At 35.6% G+C, this 18875-nt stretch overlaps 1 protein-coding gene across 3 annotated transcripts in view; it reads right to left on the reverse strand.

Moving 5' to 3' along the window:
• Positions 1-260: 260 nt before the first annotated feature.
• Positions 261-18875, reverse strand: part of TAB2 (TGF-beta activated kinase 1 (MAP3K7) binding protein 2) — a 61022-nt gene continuing 42407 nt past the window's right edge. For 2 of the 3 annotated variants that reach the window (XM_070932655.1, XM_070932656.1), the window contains exons 3-7: positions 17370-18873; positions 5454-5614; positions 4839-4932; positions 3406-3486; positions 261-2358 (exon numbers count right to left, since the gene is read on the reverse strand). In XM_070932655.1, coding sequence (XP_070788756.1) covers positions 2210-2358; positions 3406-3486; positions 4839-4932; positions 5454-5614; positions 17370-18873 — 1989 coding nt within the window. In that variant the 3' untranslated portion in view covers positions 261-2209. The remainder of the gene's footprint in view (positions 2359-3405; positions 3487-4838; positions 4933-5453; positions 5615-17369; positions 18874-18875) is intronic. The other variant, XM_070932657.1, reaches the window with a different exon arrangement.

An 18875-nucleotide genomic window follows, 5' to 3' on the forward strand; every position in this document is an offset into this window, starting at 1 on the left:
ATATATAACAGATAAAAATAAGCATTAAGGATTGTGCCAGAATGCAAATATCAGATACCAAGCAGATTATTTTCTTAAAAAGTACTTGTGGTAACATTTGAACAAGGGTTAGTTTTGCAATTATGCTATTGATGTTAGACCTAAAAAAAGAGCCTTCAGGGTCTGAATTTGAAATCAGAATCATGTATCCTAGCACTGACGAATTATTTAAGGAATATCTACACCAAACATATTACTTCTAGTTAAAAAGACACAAAACAGATGTTACAATATATTTTTTTAATTTTTATAAATAACTTATCTGTTACAAAGACAGTTAACCCACCTAAATCACAAAACCATCAACTCAAGATATCCAAATTATGTTTTATTAATAAAACAGGTAAAAATTCATTTATCAATCTTCACATAGAACTGCAGATGAAGCTGAAAAAGAAAGCTTCTTCTATTTTTTAATAACATAATGCATTCAATTCAAGGACTTTGGATTTACTGACTGATTACTTGGGATACTAATTTAATTCCCATGTTTTAAAAAAATGCAAAGCCTTTAAAACAAAGGCATCTGTATATTTTCATAGACCACTTGTAAAATTGCTGTTAAAGATGTCCACTGGCAAATATTTACAGTGGGTGACAGTCTACTTTGTCTCTCGCTACATTTAGGCTGCAATAGTAGATCCACTTACCTTGGAGTAAGTCTCACTGAACTTAATGGCACTTAATTCTGAGCAGATACATAATACAGTTTTGCTATTCATTGCTTCTTCTCACCTCATCCCGAGAGATGACATATCATTTATGTAGTAGTATGCAGGAGAGCAAAAAAACCAAAAAACCCAAAAAACACCATGATCTTGGTTTCAATTAAAAGTTTTTCTAACCACCTCAATAGATTTCCTCAGGAACAAGGACATAAAAAAAGAGATGCTTGGCATGGCTTCAAGTCTCCTTGTTTTCTCTTTTCCAGGCTCTCTTTCAAATGATTCTAATTATTGCTATTCTCCACCAAATCAGGTTTAAGAACTGGCTGCCAACAATGAGCATATTAATATTTTCTGCTATTTCTGTGTACTCAAATATATTCCTCTCCCCCCCACAGTCTTTTTTATTCGTGGAGAGTTTTAAAGATGCCCAGCAAATGAAGCAAGCCTATCAGAGGCAGATATGATGGGGGTGGGACTCAATTTCTCTTGTGCTTTTGTTTGCCAGGCAGAATACTACCCAGGTGTCACCCACCGTAAAAATCAGTGTCCTGAGTGAACTAGAAGCACAAACGTTTCCTGCATTTTTACCATGCTGCATCTGCAGGTCTTCACAGATTACCAGCATTTACAAGAGCAACATACAGAAGAGGCAGACAAGAGCTAGTTTGTGCATTGTCACGAACGCTGTTTTAAGGCACGGCTTCTCTCAGATCAAAAACTTTTTTTTAACACAAAGGGATCACAATCGTGCATAATCACTTAAAGGGGGAAAGAAAGTTAACAAAGACTATTACACTATACATTAAGAAATACAAGAAATAATAAAAGGTGAAGAAAAGTCATTTAAAGAAGATTCTAGAACTATGTACAGTAGGAAAAGCCTTGGGGGTATTTCACGGTGACTATGGTACAGACAAAGCATGCAGTTTTCTTTTTTCATCTTCAGATGATTGTACTGATTTTTGTCTTCACAATGTGGAACTGCTTTCCGGAAGACAAGATGAAGAGTACCTCTACATTTCTGAAGTTCTTCTATAATTCCTGGGCCCTCTGTGGCAGCAAATTGAGTTTCAGTTTGTTCCTTTTTCATTTCCTCTGTGAATGTAGTGTTTTACTGAAAGCTTTACAAAAACAAAAAAAGCTATCAGTCTAATTCTTTCCCCTGTCAAAATTCAGTAGTGACATCTGTGGAGAAAGGCTGTTGGGAACACCAAAGCACTGAACCTGGTGGGAGTTATTCTTATGGGCATCTGGTAATACTGTACATGTCAGGCAGCTGGCAACCAATTTCTTTCAGGAGATCACCTTCCAGCCGGTGAATTTCCAGCTGCCTGCAGCACAAGACTGAGGTATTATGTCTGTGTCATGACATTTAACATTACTAATAAATCTTGTCACATGTTCAATTTTACAAAATCCTATGCATAAATGATTATTTATCCCAAGGAAATGACACAATAGTCAGAAGTTGGATTTACAGAAGATAAGTGAGCCTCCCTGGCTCAGAAATGCCTGGGCATCTCACATTGTTCACAACGATTTAAGGCTGGGTGATTTAAAAAAGTACAAGCTGTACAATTCCACTGAGCTCCCTCATCTTCTTCAGTATCTGGAACAGTCTTTGGTGTTTTGACCACGGATTTTTGATCAGCTGAGGTGGGGGAGAAAAAAAAACAATGGTCAAATATGAATAGTTGAAGTAAATAAATGTGTCCCCTTTTCCAATTATTATTTATTTAATAAACAAATTTATGTAGCCGTCCATCTGACCCAAGCAGACTCTATGTAAGCAACAGTGATTACATGTTAAAACTTTCAAATATTATTTCCACTACTGTGATTTTAAAGTCTAACTCATTAATTCAAGAGTAAATAAATTGCTACATATGCAAGGTGAGAAATATGCAAGTTCAAGAGCCATGGAAAAAAAAGAGCACTTAGGGCCCTTGACAAAGGATCTTGTTTGAAATGTACTGGACCTTCTTGTAGTAAAACAAATTGCTAGCACTTGACATATTTCCCTCTTTCTTTTCTTGGTTTTGGGTACTTGCCTCCCAGTAGCTTCAAAGTCATATGAAACTGTGCAGCATGCTAATGGATTTGTTTTTGATGGGTTGTTTTAAAAGTGCTAAAACAAACACTTTAAGATTTTACACCCCAACCACTGAAAAAATATGAAACAAAAGGTCCCCACTTCCCCTGGGGAGAGGTGCAAAAGAAATGCCAGTGTACCATTGGTTTGGAGAAATTGGGGGAGGGCAATGATTTTTCAAGAGGGTTGAGTCTTCTGTTAAGATCTACCTGTCCCTTATTTTCAGTCTACCAAAAAAGACAGAGATAGATCAGCAAGAGAACACAGCACCATCAATACTAAAGAAATACAGTCTTCGTGGGGGAAAAGAGTATGTGTGCACATCCCAAGATAATTTCTCAGTTCTTATGTTTAAAATTGAAGAGAAATAAAATGTCCCAGTATGTGTGAACGCATAGCTCCTGTCTTTAAAAAAATGGGATGATGCAAGAAAGGACAAACAAACAAGAATAATTACAGTAAAGGAATATGATGGGTTATTATTTGTATGTTACAGACCTCCAACAGTTTTTACCAACAATAGATTACAAATATTACTAAAATAAGTTAAACGATACATTTGATTCCAGAGACGATTTGAAAATATTTTTTTTTTACTAGCACTACCTTTGGGTTTTGGTGCCACAGGACCTAGAAATCCAATATTGTCATAAAAATTATGGATGGCACTGGGATTAAAATGTGGTCCTGAAAAAAAAGAAGCATACATCATACAGAGCTAGGACAAAAAAAGCAATTAAAACTGAAGCAGTGGGGTATTACTGGTAACATTGCATAGCTTTCCTTTGTTTTAAAAGAAACTACTGAGGCCATTTAATAAGATCCACCAGCTTTGTATACTCATATATGAGCCCATACCTACCATCCACATTATAATACAAAGGGGATGGGGAGAAAAATATTTACCTCAAAGAGAAAAATAATCAAGAGACTAACAGTTTTAACTAAAAAGTGTAAAAAAATGTTCATAGATAAAATGGCCTACATTCTTAACCTAACCCTAAAAAATTTTTCCTCTGGGATTTTTCTGTAGTGTGGTAGAATTTCTAATAAAAACAGCAAATTTAAAACTGAGAATTAAGAATATAAACACAACAGTGGGTAACCCCATCCTGAGTACCTAGCCAGTATATTATCTCATTTGAATTTAATCATTTTGAATATTAATATTTGGTATTCTAAGTAAGCATGAAAAAATTAAAATACAGTAATGCTAAGTTTTGCTTAGCTGCATTCCAATTGGTAAAACATATTAATTTCAATTTACTTTATGCACTTTTAATTACATTTTTTTTCCAGGAATATATCCGATTATGAAGCAAAGAAGTTACAAAATGTATCCAACTCGTACCCTATACATTACTTTGAAATAGTAAAAAGACCAATTTAATTTTGATTCTGACACAATTCTGAATTTTCGTCTAATTTTTAGTAGGAATTTTTTTTAGAACATATATCCTCTTTCTTCTCCATCCCAAATTCTGAAGGTATTTCAAAATGAAGACTATGCTAAGTCCCAGCACTGCATCTAAGCGCAGGTACTGAATTAGATCTCTGCACACAATAGAATATGGCCACATATTAGTAACTACTTTTTGTTATGTTTTGCTAAGTTGTTTGTTTTTCCTCCCTCCTCAAATAAATGTGATTTTAAATTTTTACACACACCCCCCCCCAAAAAAACCCAAAACAGAGGAACTTGTAATTTACACAGCTAAGGATTTTCATTTTATTATAAAGCACTGTTAATTACATCAAATGGAATCCTTTCACCATGGAAGCGCTTTAATGCTTCCAATACAGAAGTATACTATAGTATTGCTCTAAGGAAGCCTAAGTTAATGCAACTCTTAAAGCAGAAGCAGCAGCTTTTTCTTCAGTAGAAGTCTGAAGAAAATTGGTTACTTTGATAGGATAAAGCTTTGCTCTCTTGAAGCTAACAGTATAATAATTTTCAAAGTGTGCACAGCCCTATTCAGCTGTCCTTGAACCCTGCATACTAAATGGTAAAAATATTGTTCATATTTCTAATACAATACCTCTTGCTTGAAAAAGATCGATTTCTTTGGTTAGGCAATCTATGTCTATTTGAAGCTGTCTGTTACAACTTCTTAACTGTTGCATTTCTTCAAGCTGAAAAACACAGAATTATTAGTTTCATGGCTATAACAAGACATGGTTATTGGTTGATGATGGTATCGTTAGAATTATATAAACATTTTAATATTTTTAAGCAGTTCAGGTAACCTCTTGGGTATGCTAAAGACCAATGAAATATTTCGAAATCAAATTAATGACTACTTAGATCATATAATCATAACCTTAGATACTGAAATAAATTTTAGCTTTTAATAAATGAAAGCTCCAGAAAAATATAAAGCTAGATAAAAGACATATTACCTAGGAATAATTATATCAAGAACAGGCTTGATAATAAGAGAGATATGACAGTTTAAGCACAAATGACTGAAAAAGTGCTCAATATTATTTCTTAATTTTCCTGAATATATTTTCTGAATATTACCATACTTTTCAATTTGTTCTTGCTCACCACATATCCTGCAGATTGTATAAATAACTGCTCTTTTGATTTGATTTATATTAATTTTATGGTAATACTGGATTATTCTGTATCTCCAGAAATGATGACTTACTGAAGGAATTTGGGAAGCAGAATTTGATCTTTTCAGCCGCCTTCGTGTTAGATTATTCTCCATTTCATTGACTTCTGACTTTAGTTTATCCAGCTTTTTCTTTTGAATCTCAAGTTCTCGTTGAAGCCGTTCCATCCTAGCCTTCTGATGTACTAGTAAAGCTGAAGAACATTAAGATACCATCTTAACCAATTTAATGTTCTCTTCACAGCATTTGTTTTAACCCAGTGCAGTCCTAGGACAAACAATTATATGAGAATTTCCCAGTTTGTCCAATATGAAACATAGGGACACATAAATAATGACTTATAAAAACCATAAAAACCAAGTTTATAACAATCTAATCACTATGATAATTTCAAAGTGCATTATTAAATGAATCAATATATGAAATTTAAATTTTCCTGGCTTTGGCTTCCTTAGTTAACTTTCTAATCTACAAAGAACAAACTTCCATATAGCCCTAGTCACCAAATTATAGCCCACTCCTTTTCCTATTTTCTTTATTTACTTATTTACATGCCATTTCAATTATTATCAACTACAAATGGTTTACATCTTCTATTTTCCCAATTAAGAATTATACATAAATAATGATAAACCAGCAATCTGAATCATAATTCTAAAATAAAAATTCTGTTGAAAATAAATATCACACTACAAAAGGAATAGCACATCTGCCCTTAAAGCTTGCTGGAAAAAAAATAGTTCCTAAAACTTTCTATAACCCAGCAGAGTTGGAGTAATACAAGATCTCAGTGGGATCTCAGATGATCGAGAAGACCTGAAGGGATATTGATGATGAAATTCCTTAAAAGAAATGGCTTGAAGGGAGCCCCTTCTGCTTTTCTTATTGTGGACGAAAACAGTCGTGAGAAGGTGATTTTGGTGATAACCACATGCTATGCTATGAAGGTTCTTCATCTCTTGTCTCTTCTAAACGGTCCACCATCTTCTACCCATTATTTCAGTTTTCACTCTCCAATGCCCATTACAAATCCTAACTGATTAATCTTCCCAATCAGTTTCTCTGCCAGCAGGGACCAACTACTAGAACCTTATCCTAGTTCCAAACATTTGTGATCAATTTGTCCTAAACTTTCTCAAAGTAGATTATGACCTTATCATGGAAACAAAATGAAACAGAAACAAAACCCTAACTCTGTATCTCAAACTCTTTCATACTATGGTAGTAGTAAGAAAGTTGGTCAGGGCCACAAATGGAATAATGCTGGTGAATCTCTCAGAGGTTGTTTTACCTCATTACATAAAAAACACCTTTCTTTTGTGAATTTTTAATGAAATTTTATAGCCCTCTTTATAAAATAAAACAACATAAAGATAATATTATCAGTATTGCTATCAAGATAACAATAAGATAAAATAACAGAAAACAAAGAAATTTATTAAATCTATGTTTAATTATTTTCAAATAATTACTTCAATGTAATCTGCTTGTAGTTTGAAGCTCAACATTTTAATAAAGAATGTAAAGCTTTGGGAACCACATCTTAATTAAAAGCACTATGAGGTCTCTTGAAAATTGACTGAAAACTGGATTAGCATAAATGCTGAAGCAGCACTGATTCATGCATGTAAATGCAATTGAATGAAATGAATTTTAAATAATCCAATGGATTATTAACTACCTTTTTTTTTTTTTTTTTTGCACTATGATGCTCCGGACCATAAGACACACCCAGCTTTTGGGGAGGAAAACAAGAAAAAAAATCTGCCTCTGCCTCCCAGCATCCATTGGTATTCATCCAACTAGTGTCCTTGCAGCAAACAGCAAACAGCCTGGTCAGCTTCAGCACGTTATTGCAGCCTGATTTAGCACGAGCAGCTGATTGGCAGTTGGATCAGCCTCCCGGAATACTGATCAGCTGTTCCAGACTGTAGGGATTGCTGCCTCTACGCATCACAGAGGTTTTTGGCCTCCAAGTGCCCCATTTTCCCCCAGCCCGTTCCAGGTGGCGGGGATCGCTAGCGCCACCTATCGCTGGCACCACCTATCACTGCTGGAGGCCAAAAACGGGGCATGCAGAGGCTGAAAACAGTTGAAGGGTGGGGGCCGGCGGATGGGCAGGGCTTCAGCAACATTCGCTCTATAAGACATACAGACATTTCCACCCACTTTGATGGGGGAAAATGCATCTTATAGACCGAAAAATATGGTAATTAGATACCCTTTCCTCTTAGGGGAATCTAGATAAACTGATCATTAACAGAAGAGACCCTCAAAATGGATGCAAACAACAAATTTCAAATAATAAAAAATTGGATGCTGTTGACAGACAATAGGAAGATCTTAATGGCCTAAAATCCTGGGCAGCAGGCTTCACCAGGAACATGAGATGGATATCTGCAGTCTAACACAAACTGGCATACTCCCCAGCTTTCCAAGCAAACCTCTTACTCCATGAACCACAGGAAATCATGACAAAGGTAGCCCCTGAGGCAGGAAGAATAATCACCCAGGGCTGAGCCAACTTCTCTGGCCAATGATATAGACATGAAAAGACAACTTTCTAATGTTCATTATTCTGTGTGCAAACATTACAAAACCTACCTGATCCTATACAGCAGCAAAAGAGTGGCAGAGGTGAGCCAAATTACAACCAATGTGCCTTCCTAGATACTGGAGAAATTTTGGATCTCATCTCACCTGTAGAGTGACTGTATAAAGTCTGCTATTCAACCGCAGACTTCAATTACATCACCAACTACCCCTTCTGACAATAAACAAGTTTTATTGAGCTACTGACAGGGAATATATCCGGATGCAATAAAATGTCAAATGGAGATTTGTTGGAATTCCTTTCCAAGTTCAACATCATAGCATTCCAAGAGACATGGTTAACCACCGGTAATGAAGATATTCAAGGGGGGTGCAATTGGCTCAGTGGTTAAAGATGCTGAGCTTCTCAGCTGAAAAGCTGACAGCCCAAGTTTGAGACGTGAGTGCCATGCAGGCGGGTGAGCTCATGTTACTTGCCCCAGAGCTCCTGCCCACTTAGCAGTTCAAAAGCATGCAAATGCAAGTAGATAAATAGGTACCAGTTCAATGGGAAGGTAACAGCATTTTATGCATCTCAGCATCTAGTCATGCTGGCCACATGATCGTAGAAGAGTCTTCGGACAATGCTGGCTCCTTTGGCTAAGAACTGGAGATGAGCACTGCTCCCTAGAGTCGGAGTTGACTGGACAGAGGATACCTTTACTTTACCTTTAATGAAGATATTCACTTACCAGGCTTCAAATCATGGCATACAACAGCATGCAAATTTAGAAGCGAGTCCCAAAGAGATTATGTTTACTTGCCAAGGGAGAGTTAGGCTAGCAAACAACTTTTCATTATCGTTCCCATACACAAAAAAGAAAATAAGGAAGACCCCGCCCCCCCATTACAGACTCAAATGCCTTATTGATATAACAACAAAGATGTAAAACATCTCTTGAAGAAAGCAAAGGATTGGCAATTGAGAAGAATATATTAGCAGAAGAATAGGCTACGTTCAGACTTGGGACTTGAGAATAGATCACTGATTTATTCTATACCAGGGGTGTCAAACTGGTGGCCCATGGGCAAAATGTGTCATGCGCAGGCCACGTCACCCCAGCTCCGCAAATGAGGAAAACGTCACTAAATGTCATGTGACGGCAACATAATGCAGTGAGTTTGACACCCTTGTTCTACACCATATTATTACCAAATGCACAACAGATGGCAAATATGTTTACATCTTTCATACATCTCAGTGCTGCATTAGATTCCATAAATAGAGACATCTTATGGAAGAAGGCTGCCAAGCTACATATGGATCCTAAGATTTCTATACCTGATAAAGGCCCTCTACACAAATACATACCTGAAAGTCCAGGAATAAATGGCTGTTTCACCCAGAGTATCCACTTATAAAAGTATTAGACAAGAATCTACTTTGGTCCCAAGTTAAACTACATAAAGTTGATTAAACTTTACATTAACAACATCCCAGAATTTCTCCATTCTACAAATGTTCACATGCCAAAGAACCTTAAAAGACACATCAATATCCTTTTGTATGCAGATGACATGGTTCTGATGGCATACTTCCAAGCAGGCCTGAGGAGATTGATAGGGAAATTTGGTACCTAGTGCACTTCTAATTTTTTTTTAATATTAATAAATCCAAAGTAACGGTTTTGGAAAAAGATGGCCCAAACACAATTAGCATTTAGAAGAAGAATCTATAAAACAAATAGATCCCTTCTCACACTTAAGGGTAGTTTTTATAAATACAGGGTCTTGGGCCAACCACTTCAAACAATTTTTTATAAAAGCAGCAACAATCTCAAAACTACTAAATTACTTGGTTACAACCGTCAGAGCTCTCTGCTCCTCATTTTAAGACAAAACTTGTACCAATACTAACAGGTATTGGTACAAATCTATGGGCCTATCAAGTGCCTCTATACTTGAGCAAAATCGAGCACACTTTTTAAGTATGGTTGTAGGGACCAACAGGAATACACCTGCTTTAGCAGTAAGAGCTGAAACAGATACCCAGTTAATTTGTAGTCTAACAGCAATTAAAGCCTTTAATTAGCCAACAATTCTTTCAATGGAGCCCGACAACTATCAAAAATATGCCAGAACAGATGGGCTTATTACAACATACCATATGGATCAATCAATTTCTCCAAATCATTTCGTATTACGGTTTTTCAACACACTATCTATCCTCAGTCAGATAAGGTCAAGAAAATATTCAGACAGAGTTTTGGATATTAAGGCCCTGATTTTGAGTCACTTGCAAACATCAGGTTGTTGCAATGGTTGGCGAAAAAATAAAAAGGCGTTCCAAATAGAAAAATATGTGACAACGGATTTCATTCCGTATCATAAGATAGCCCTTACCAGAGCAAGATTTGAGTAGCTAGATTCTATGGCCAAATATGGATGATTCCACCAAGTGACATATTTTGAGAGAACATGTGTTTGAGGACCATCAGAAATAGAATACATTCCAATGTCCTAGTCAATTGTCATTTATATACTTCAGACATTGGGATTGTAACAAAGAGAGATTTTCATTAAAACTATTATGTTTATAGTCAGTGCTGTCCAACAGAGAACACATTTTATAAAACACACTGGAGTTGCATGCAAAGATAATGAATTCACCTAAAGACACACTGTTTTTGAACTTTAATATTCATTTTATTATGCATCTCTGCATTCTATTTTATCTTATTCTTTTAAATTTACTTTACTTTCTTTTATCTCACTTTAATCCATTTTTCTTCATTTCAGTGAATCTCACTTTACCTTATTTTATTGTATCTTACTGTGGCTGATGGTCATGCTTTGGTATGGTCAATCAACTGGTTAGTAAAGTATATCTAATTAGAAAATAAATGGCATTTTAAACTTATATTAAAACACAGTAATTTTTGATAAATGATATTCATGGCTTCCCCAACCACTTGAGCCTGTATATTTGATATGTACGTGTAGTTTCATTTCATTCCAGAAAAACTTTTAATTTTTGTCATTCATTGATAAGGGCAGAAATATTCAATAAATGTATCATGCTGTCTAATATTTGTAATTATATTACATGAAATTCTGAGGTATGTTGCAAACTTGGTAAGAATTGGTTAACAATAGAATAAAAGCATTAGTACTGGCAAGCATATAAACCTCTCTTAAGAGAAATTGCACTATACATGCCTCAGTATCTTTTCCACTCTATAACACCCTGGTAATCAAAGTTGATATGGAAGCTGTTGAAAGCCATTGTTCAGAAATATTTCAAATAGTTTATACAGGTAATCCTCAACTTACAACTGTTCATTTTGTTACAACAGCACTGAAAAAGGGATTTACAAACATTTTTCACACTTACGACCACTGTAGCATCCCCATGTTCATGTGATCAAAATTTAGATGCTTGGCAACTGGCCTGTATTTATAATAGTTGCAGTGTGTCAGGGGCATGTGATCATCTTCTGTGACCTTCTGACAAGCAAAGTCAATAAGGAAGCCAGATTCACTTAACAACTGCAATGATTCACATAACAACTATGGCAACAAAGGTCGTAAAATGGAGCAAATTTATTTAATTGTCTTGCTTAGCAATGGAAATTTTGGGCTCAATTGTGGTCGTAAGTCGAGGACTATCTATAACTATGATGTAGAATATGAACATCCATAAAAGGTTTTTTATGACTAGACATAGGGTAGAATAAAATTTAATATCCCATGGCCCATAATATCTGTGGGAGCGCTGACCCTCTGGAACGGGTTGCCCACCGGGCTTAGGACAGCCCCTGACCTCCTCTCCTTTCACCGCAAACTGAAGACGTGGCTCTTTCATCAAATAGGCTGATCCGTTGGGGGATTTTTACATTGAAAATAATTTTAATTATTTTTTAATTGGATTTTAATTTTTATGTAATTTTTGAATTTGTTGAATGTTTTCTTTTTCTTTTTTTTTAATGAAAAAGTTTTCAATTACAAATTTTTCCCCCTTTTTTTACCCCCCTCCTCCCTGAGTCCTTCAGGAGAAGGGCGGCATATTAATTAATTAATTAATTAATTAATTAATTAATTAATTACTTAATTAAATAATATACTAAAAAAAACTAGCTTGCAAAAAAATCTCAAAAAATGTAGAAAAAGCACTCGAATTCACATAAACTGCAGTTTGGATAACAAATGGACATCCAATGTTCAACTCCGAGCATCCGTTTCTTATTAACAATGTGAAACTGAGTCTATTTTAAGCTGTATTCTAAGCATGGAAGAATGCTTAGATATTTGCTTGTTGTAATACCTACCCATTCACTACTCTGTACTATTGATTAATACATTATTTTGAATTCCTACAATTTGGTTATTTAATATATTCCTGCTGCAGTGAAAAATAATAAATTAATGCAACATTTGCTTAAGTTTAAAGAATAACTCCTGTGATCAACTCTCTACAATTATATCTGCTATTATAATCTTTGTACAGTAAAGAACAATAAAAATATTGTAACATCTTGATCCTCAAAGGAAAATACAATTTATGCAGAAATATCCTCACATTCCACAAATTCTAGACAGCGAAAAAAGCTGTCACATACCATTACTACGGTGAAAACCCTAGGCATACAGTAATTATGATGATCCTAGCAGTATTCCAGAATCAAAACTTTCCAACACAAAATGTGCAAAATCCTTTGACCTCAGTAAGTTTACATCTTGAAAACCTATTAAAGGCTCAAAGCAGAACAAATGCACGTCAGGAAGTATTCTCAGTATTCCAAACACTTTGATTGGGCTGTTGTTTTACGGTTTGTGATCAGCAGCACATTTAGGCTGGATATGATAACATGGAATCAGAGTATTCCTAGGAAAGCAGCTAACAGTTAAGCACAGGACCAGATAAAAGATTGGTATAGGATCCAATCTGGGTCGGTCTAGCAGAGAGAAGTTCCCTGAAGATGGGTTCCAGCATGAGTCCAAAAGCTCAGAAGAGAAAACCTCTGGTCTCAACCAGTAAAATGTTTTTTTTTTTTATTTGATTTATATGCCGCCCTTCTCCGGAGACTCAGGGCGGCTTACAATGCGTTAAGCAATAGCCTTCATACTTTTATATATTTATACAAAATCAGTTTATTGCCACCATAATCTGGATCCTCATTTTACCTACCTTAGAAAGGATGGAAGGCTGAGTCAACCTTGAGCCTGGTGAGATTTGAACTTGCAGTAATTGCAGGCAGCAGATATAAGTGGATGTTAATTAGTCTGCTGAGCCACCAGAGCTCTAATGTTGATTGGCATGCATCTATACTGTCTCCATAGTTGTCATTTGTAACATTAAAGTTAAACTTCTGAGGGTAAAATATTGGACTATATGTGTGTGTGGATGACCGTACTCTGTGCATGTTCTTGTCACTTACTGCAACAGTATTGTTATTCATGCAGTCAAGAAACTCCAACAAATCTTTCTTTCCTCTACTTTTCATAATCAGCAACTACCTTTACATGCAAGCAAAAACATCAGCAAAAAGCAGCAATTTGCATTTGCTGGATTTGATCCCTGAAGGCAATTTACCAAAAGAATAAATAAACAAAGCCAGTTACAATCTTACTGAGTAGATGAAGTGAAATGGCTACATAAAGACTAGCCTCTTATCCTTAATTAAATATACCAAGGAACTTTGCAAGAGAGAAAGGAACTACAATGACCTCCAGGCTGCCTGGCATGTTCATCTTAATCTAGATGCCTGTTTATTTTCAGGCCAGGAGCAATACATGTAAAAAAAAGATTATTGTGTGAATGAAGGCAATCCTGAAAAAGATTATTAATTTATTATATCCCAGTCTTCTTTCAGAAACAAACTGGCTTATATAACACTACCTCCTTCAGTTTTTCTGGCAACCAAAACCTTGTTAGAGTAAGAGTGACTAGCCCAAAGTCATCCAATGAATTTCCATGATTTATGGTGGCTTTGAATCTGGGTCTAACAATTGATCACTACATCATATTGATTCTCAGTTAAACTGATGAGCTTTTCTATCCTGTTGATGTATGAATTAGGATCTCAAGAACAGAAAAGCTGAGGTAAAAGGGGATATGATTCTGATTATAATCTATACTAATTTTTCACCTCTTCTTTCCTTTATTTGATATTGTCAAAAACTGTTTTGAAGGTAATTATCTTGAACCATTATCCTGCAAATTACTCTTCAGAAGTTATCACAGCTTGCTACCCTCAAAACCAATAAACCATACTAGACTTAATGCAATAAATTATTTCTCTGTAAATTAACTGATATAACTGAAATTTCCTGGCCATTTCAGATTTTTAAACTTTTGGTTAAAAATTTCGGCATGCTAACTTTGAAGGAGGGAGCTTTCTAAAAACTGACCAATGGCTACAGGCATTTGCCTTAGAATGGTCCCAACCAAAGTATAATACAGGTAGTCCTCAGTTAAAAATGGTAATTCGGACCAGAATTTCCATCCCTAAGTAATGTGGTAGTAAAGCATGCCATCACACTATAGTGATGGCAGTCCTGCAACATCATTAAGCATAGTATCATGTGATCACCATTTTGACCTCTTTGTAGCTTCCTCACTGACTTTGTCAGAAGCTAACAGTGAAGGTCAGAAGTGGTGATGACATGATGCTGTGACACTGTCATTGAGAGTTGGTTGCCAAGCATCTGAATCGCTATCACGTGACTGCACGGCTGCTGTGTCAGCCAGAACTTTGAGTAGTTGTAAGTACCACTCATTTAGCGCCATCAAAGGGTCACTGAACAAGTGTTTATTGAATGAGGATCACCTGTACAACATTTACATGCAGAGATCTGCAGAGTTGCTTCACACATTGATGATTATGTCTGGCATTCAATATGAAAAAAGATGAAAAATACACAAAAATAAAGCAAGGAAAAAGAAAATGGAGAGGGAGCATCAAATGGAAATGCTGCAAATGAATTCAAGCACAGGAACTTAAAAAGATGTTAAGTAAGAGTCTCCAAACAAACTTGTATAGTATCAGTCTAATGAAAATAAACCTGACTGGGATATAGTACTAAGGTAGCATTGACTGCACTTATTGATAATCTGTGGCAGAAGACAGACAGAGGTGATGCATCTATCCTGGCCATCACAATCTCAGTCGTCTTGTATTATCCATCAGGTACAACAGGCACAATGTATGAAATCTGTGGGGCCTATGATGTTTTTAAAAGCTTAAATAAAAATATGGCAAGGAATCAATGACATAAACCTCTACCCAGTGATACTTGTAAATAAAGTCAAATTGATGCTTAAATTGAAAATAATATGTAGGTTATTTTTTCATTAAGTTTTATTCATAAAACAGAGCCATAACTGGCAAATTTAGATTAAATAAACAAGTAAATATAAAATTTATTAGGATATACCGTATTTTTCGGAGTATAAGACTCACCTTTTTCCCCCCTAAAAGGGGGTGAAAATTGAGGTGCGTCTTATACACCGAATGTAGCCCTGCCCACCCACTGGCCCCCACCCTTTGGCCTGTGCCTCGCAGCAGTTACCTCCTTGCAAGCAAACAGCAAGAAAAAACAGTTCCTTTCAGCTTCAGCATAGACTAATTAGCACAAGTTGATTAGATCGGCCTCCTGACTCTCAGCTGATTTGCTCTCAGCTGTTTTGTGCAGAGCTCTGCTGCTTGCTGCAAAGAGGTAAATTGCTGGAGCAGGTTTTTTTTTCCTTGTGCTAATCAAGCTATGCTGAAAACAAAACTGAAAGTAAAGCAGGCTGTTTGCTGCAACGAGGCAAAATTAGGCAGAGGGAGATTTCTTTTTCTTCTTTTTCCTCACCAAAAAAGGTAATTTAGGGCAAAAGAGGAGAGTTCAAGATTTTAAACACAAAAGAAAAAAAGGAGAAAGAAAAAGGCAAAAATAAAAATGGGAAGGGAGAAAAAGAAATGAAAGAGAAAAATGTTATACATATTTACAATTGAAATATGAATGGTAGTAAGAAATAAATGAGAAATCATGATTGTAAAAATGAAATGAATAATAATTGGAATATCTGTCTTTGTATTTTTGAAATCTAGACAATGATAAGTTTTTATTTTTTAATTTTTTTTAGAAATATGAATAAGTATAAACTGTAACAATTGAAATACCTTTAATGGTATATGGTGGTGAAAGTAAAAAGGATTAAATTATAGCTTGGATAACAGCTAGAAAATTTTTAAATTTAATTAGGGAAATTGTAATGATTGAAATATTTTTAATTATATATTGTGATGAAAGTAGAAATGATTAAGTTGTGATTTGGAGGATTATATGGGCAAAACTATGTGGGTTATTGGGAGAGATTAAGATGTGAAAATGAGTAACATAAGAGAGGAAAATTATTTGGTTTATTATTGTTGGTAAATATAATTGATTTGTAAGAAATTGGATTGCATGGAAATGATTGGAATATTCATGTTCATATTAATATACAAAAAGATAGTTATATAACTAATTGATTTATATTAAAATATTGAATTTGTATTAAACAATTGTAATATTACATAATTAATCAATGTGAGGATGGATATAAAAATAGATGACAATGGAAAGGGGTATAATATAGAATAGAAGGGAAAAATTGAATTTGACTAAGATTAGAGATGACGATGAAGGGTAATATTGGTTTTTTTAAAAAAATAGATGAGGAATAAATATAGCAAAAGGCTAATATAGAAATTGTAAATTTAATTGAAATGACTAAACACTGTTTAAATTTGTGAACCAGCCAAATACTCTGTTCAAAGAAAATACATTGTTATGTTTGTATGTGTGTTTGTCTAAAAAAAAATTTTAAATTTTTTTTTTAAAAAAATCAAAAAAGGTAGGTGTGTCTTATACTCCGAAAAATACGGTAGTTCTGTCTAAGTCTCTCTGTGTGTGGCGGGTGATAGTCAATATTGTAAATCAAAATCTTCATAGTATGGTGGATAAATCAATTTCATAAACTTAATCCTGTCTGATTGGATTTAATTGGAAATATACATTCTAGACATAGAATAGGAATAGAAATAATGAAAAATGCAATTTATCTCTTCCAGAAATCATGAACAGGCTCTCCAACTGTATTTCCTCTGTTATCTCTTCTACCCACCAACCTCTGAATTTCGGTATTTATAGGTTTTTCTCCGAGGATATTAACAAAACCATTTCTAGTTCTAGAGTATTAAAGTTATAATTTCTATATTTCTTGATTCTTTCATCCTATACTTGTACTGACACTGTACATCTGTGTCAACATACTAGGGTTTTTTTCTAAATCTCTTTGTTATAAAGACTTAAACGAATAAGTAAGTTGGACATAATGGACTAAAGCAGCAAGAGAGAGATTGCAATAATTCACACAAAAGCATTACCTTGGGTATAGGCTGCGTCGTCAGACCCCATGCTCAGTTTTCGTGCTTCACTAATCCTATCGACATGTGCTAAAACAGGGTCATTAAGGTGTTGAATATTTTCTGTTTCTGCAAAGTGTTCAGGAAGGTTTAGAAGGTTTGTAGGTTCAAAAGTTGGGGACACCACACCTGGTGAAACTGCAGGGGGTTTATTTGGAGAAACAGTAATTTTAAAAGTGTACTTTGTATTAGGCTGAGTAACCACTACTCGAGGAGAAGTGGCAGAAGCATTGTTTCCAATTGTTCTGCTTTTGGGAGGGTGGTGGTGAATAAAGGCAGGTCCCATGCTAACTTGACCAGACATATTCCTAGATGTGGCCGTCACTCCTGGATTTGTTGATATGAAGAGTGTGGGCTGATTCCGTACAAGTTGTTCATCACCTGAAGAAGCATTGGCGGAAATGTACACCTTTGGCTGACTTCGTGTAATGATTTCATCAGTATTTGGTGGACTGGCAGCTATGTAAACAGTGGGTTGACTTCTACTTAAAGTCTGGCTGTTGCTGGAAGAGGAATTTGTGGATGAGCGGGGACCTGTAGGACGAAGTTTTGATGAATTGTTTCTTTGTGGTGGTTCAAGTTTTATTTCAATTTGGTTTTTACGAGGTCCTGTTGATATATTTTGGATATTATATTGGCTCTGGGTTGAAGAAGACTGTGAGCCACCAGATGAATGAACTGTGGGTGCTTGAGGAGTTGTAGGAGAACTTATAGGCATATACACATGAGAGGTCTGATGGCCTTGCTGGTTTGACTGAGTTGACTGTTGTGATGAGGTATGTGTCAAGGAACTGGTTGTGGGCATAGTTGACCAGGGGTTTGAATGTGAAGGCTGGTAGTTTTGTTGAGAATGCATAGCACTGAACTGAGACATCCAGGCTGGATTTTGCTGATTCTGCCGAGTTGTACCACTTGGATTTGTGATGTAAGGTCTAATGTAGATAGAATTGCCTTGTGGACTGTTTATTGGAGGTACGCCATGTATGTGCAAAGATGTTGGAGTGTTCCGACCAGGCTGAATATTTGGGGCTAAAGTTACCATAATGGGGTTAAATCTAGGTATTTGCTGAGCCAAACCAGAAGATCCTTTACTGCCCAAGTGAAATCCAAAATGTTGTCCTGAATTGGAAGTACTAGGAGTATTAGATATGCCAAAGAATCCCTGTGGAACTTGGACTGGAGCAGTCTGTGGTTCTGGATGACACAATTCGCTGTTGGACAAGCTGGTCTGAAGGTGTCCATCACTAATACTATGAGTTAAAGTCCTACTTCCATTCATTCTACTTCCTTCTCTTCCATGGAGATTCACATTCTGTGATTGCAAATCCAAATTAAGGGATGTCATGTGATTTCGCAGACTGGAAATGCCAGAATCATCTGAAAAACCAATGTCTCCTTCACCGTAGAGATATTTTGTGCTCTCTTTAGAGAGAACTGCACAACAGGCATCCAAGTTATTATTATTCT

Source organism: Pituophis catenifer, unplaced genomic scaffold (assembly GCF_029215685.1).
Source record: "Pituophis catenifer annectens isolate HBS135680 unplaced genomic scaffold, rPitCat1.0.hap2 SCAF_1, whole genome shotgun sequence".
NCBI lineage: Eukaryota > Metazoa > Chordata > Lepidosauria > Squamata > Colubridae > Pituophis > Pituophis catenifer.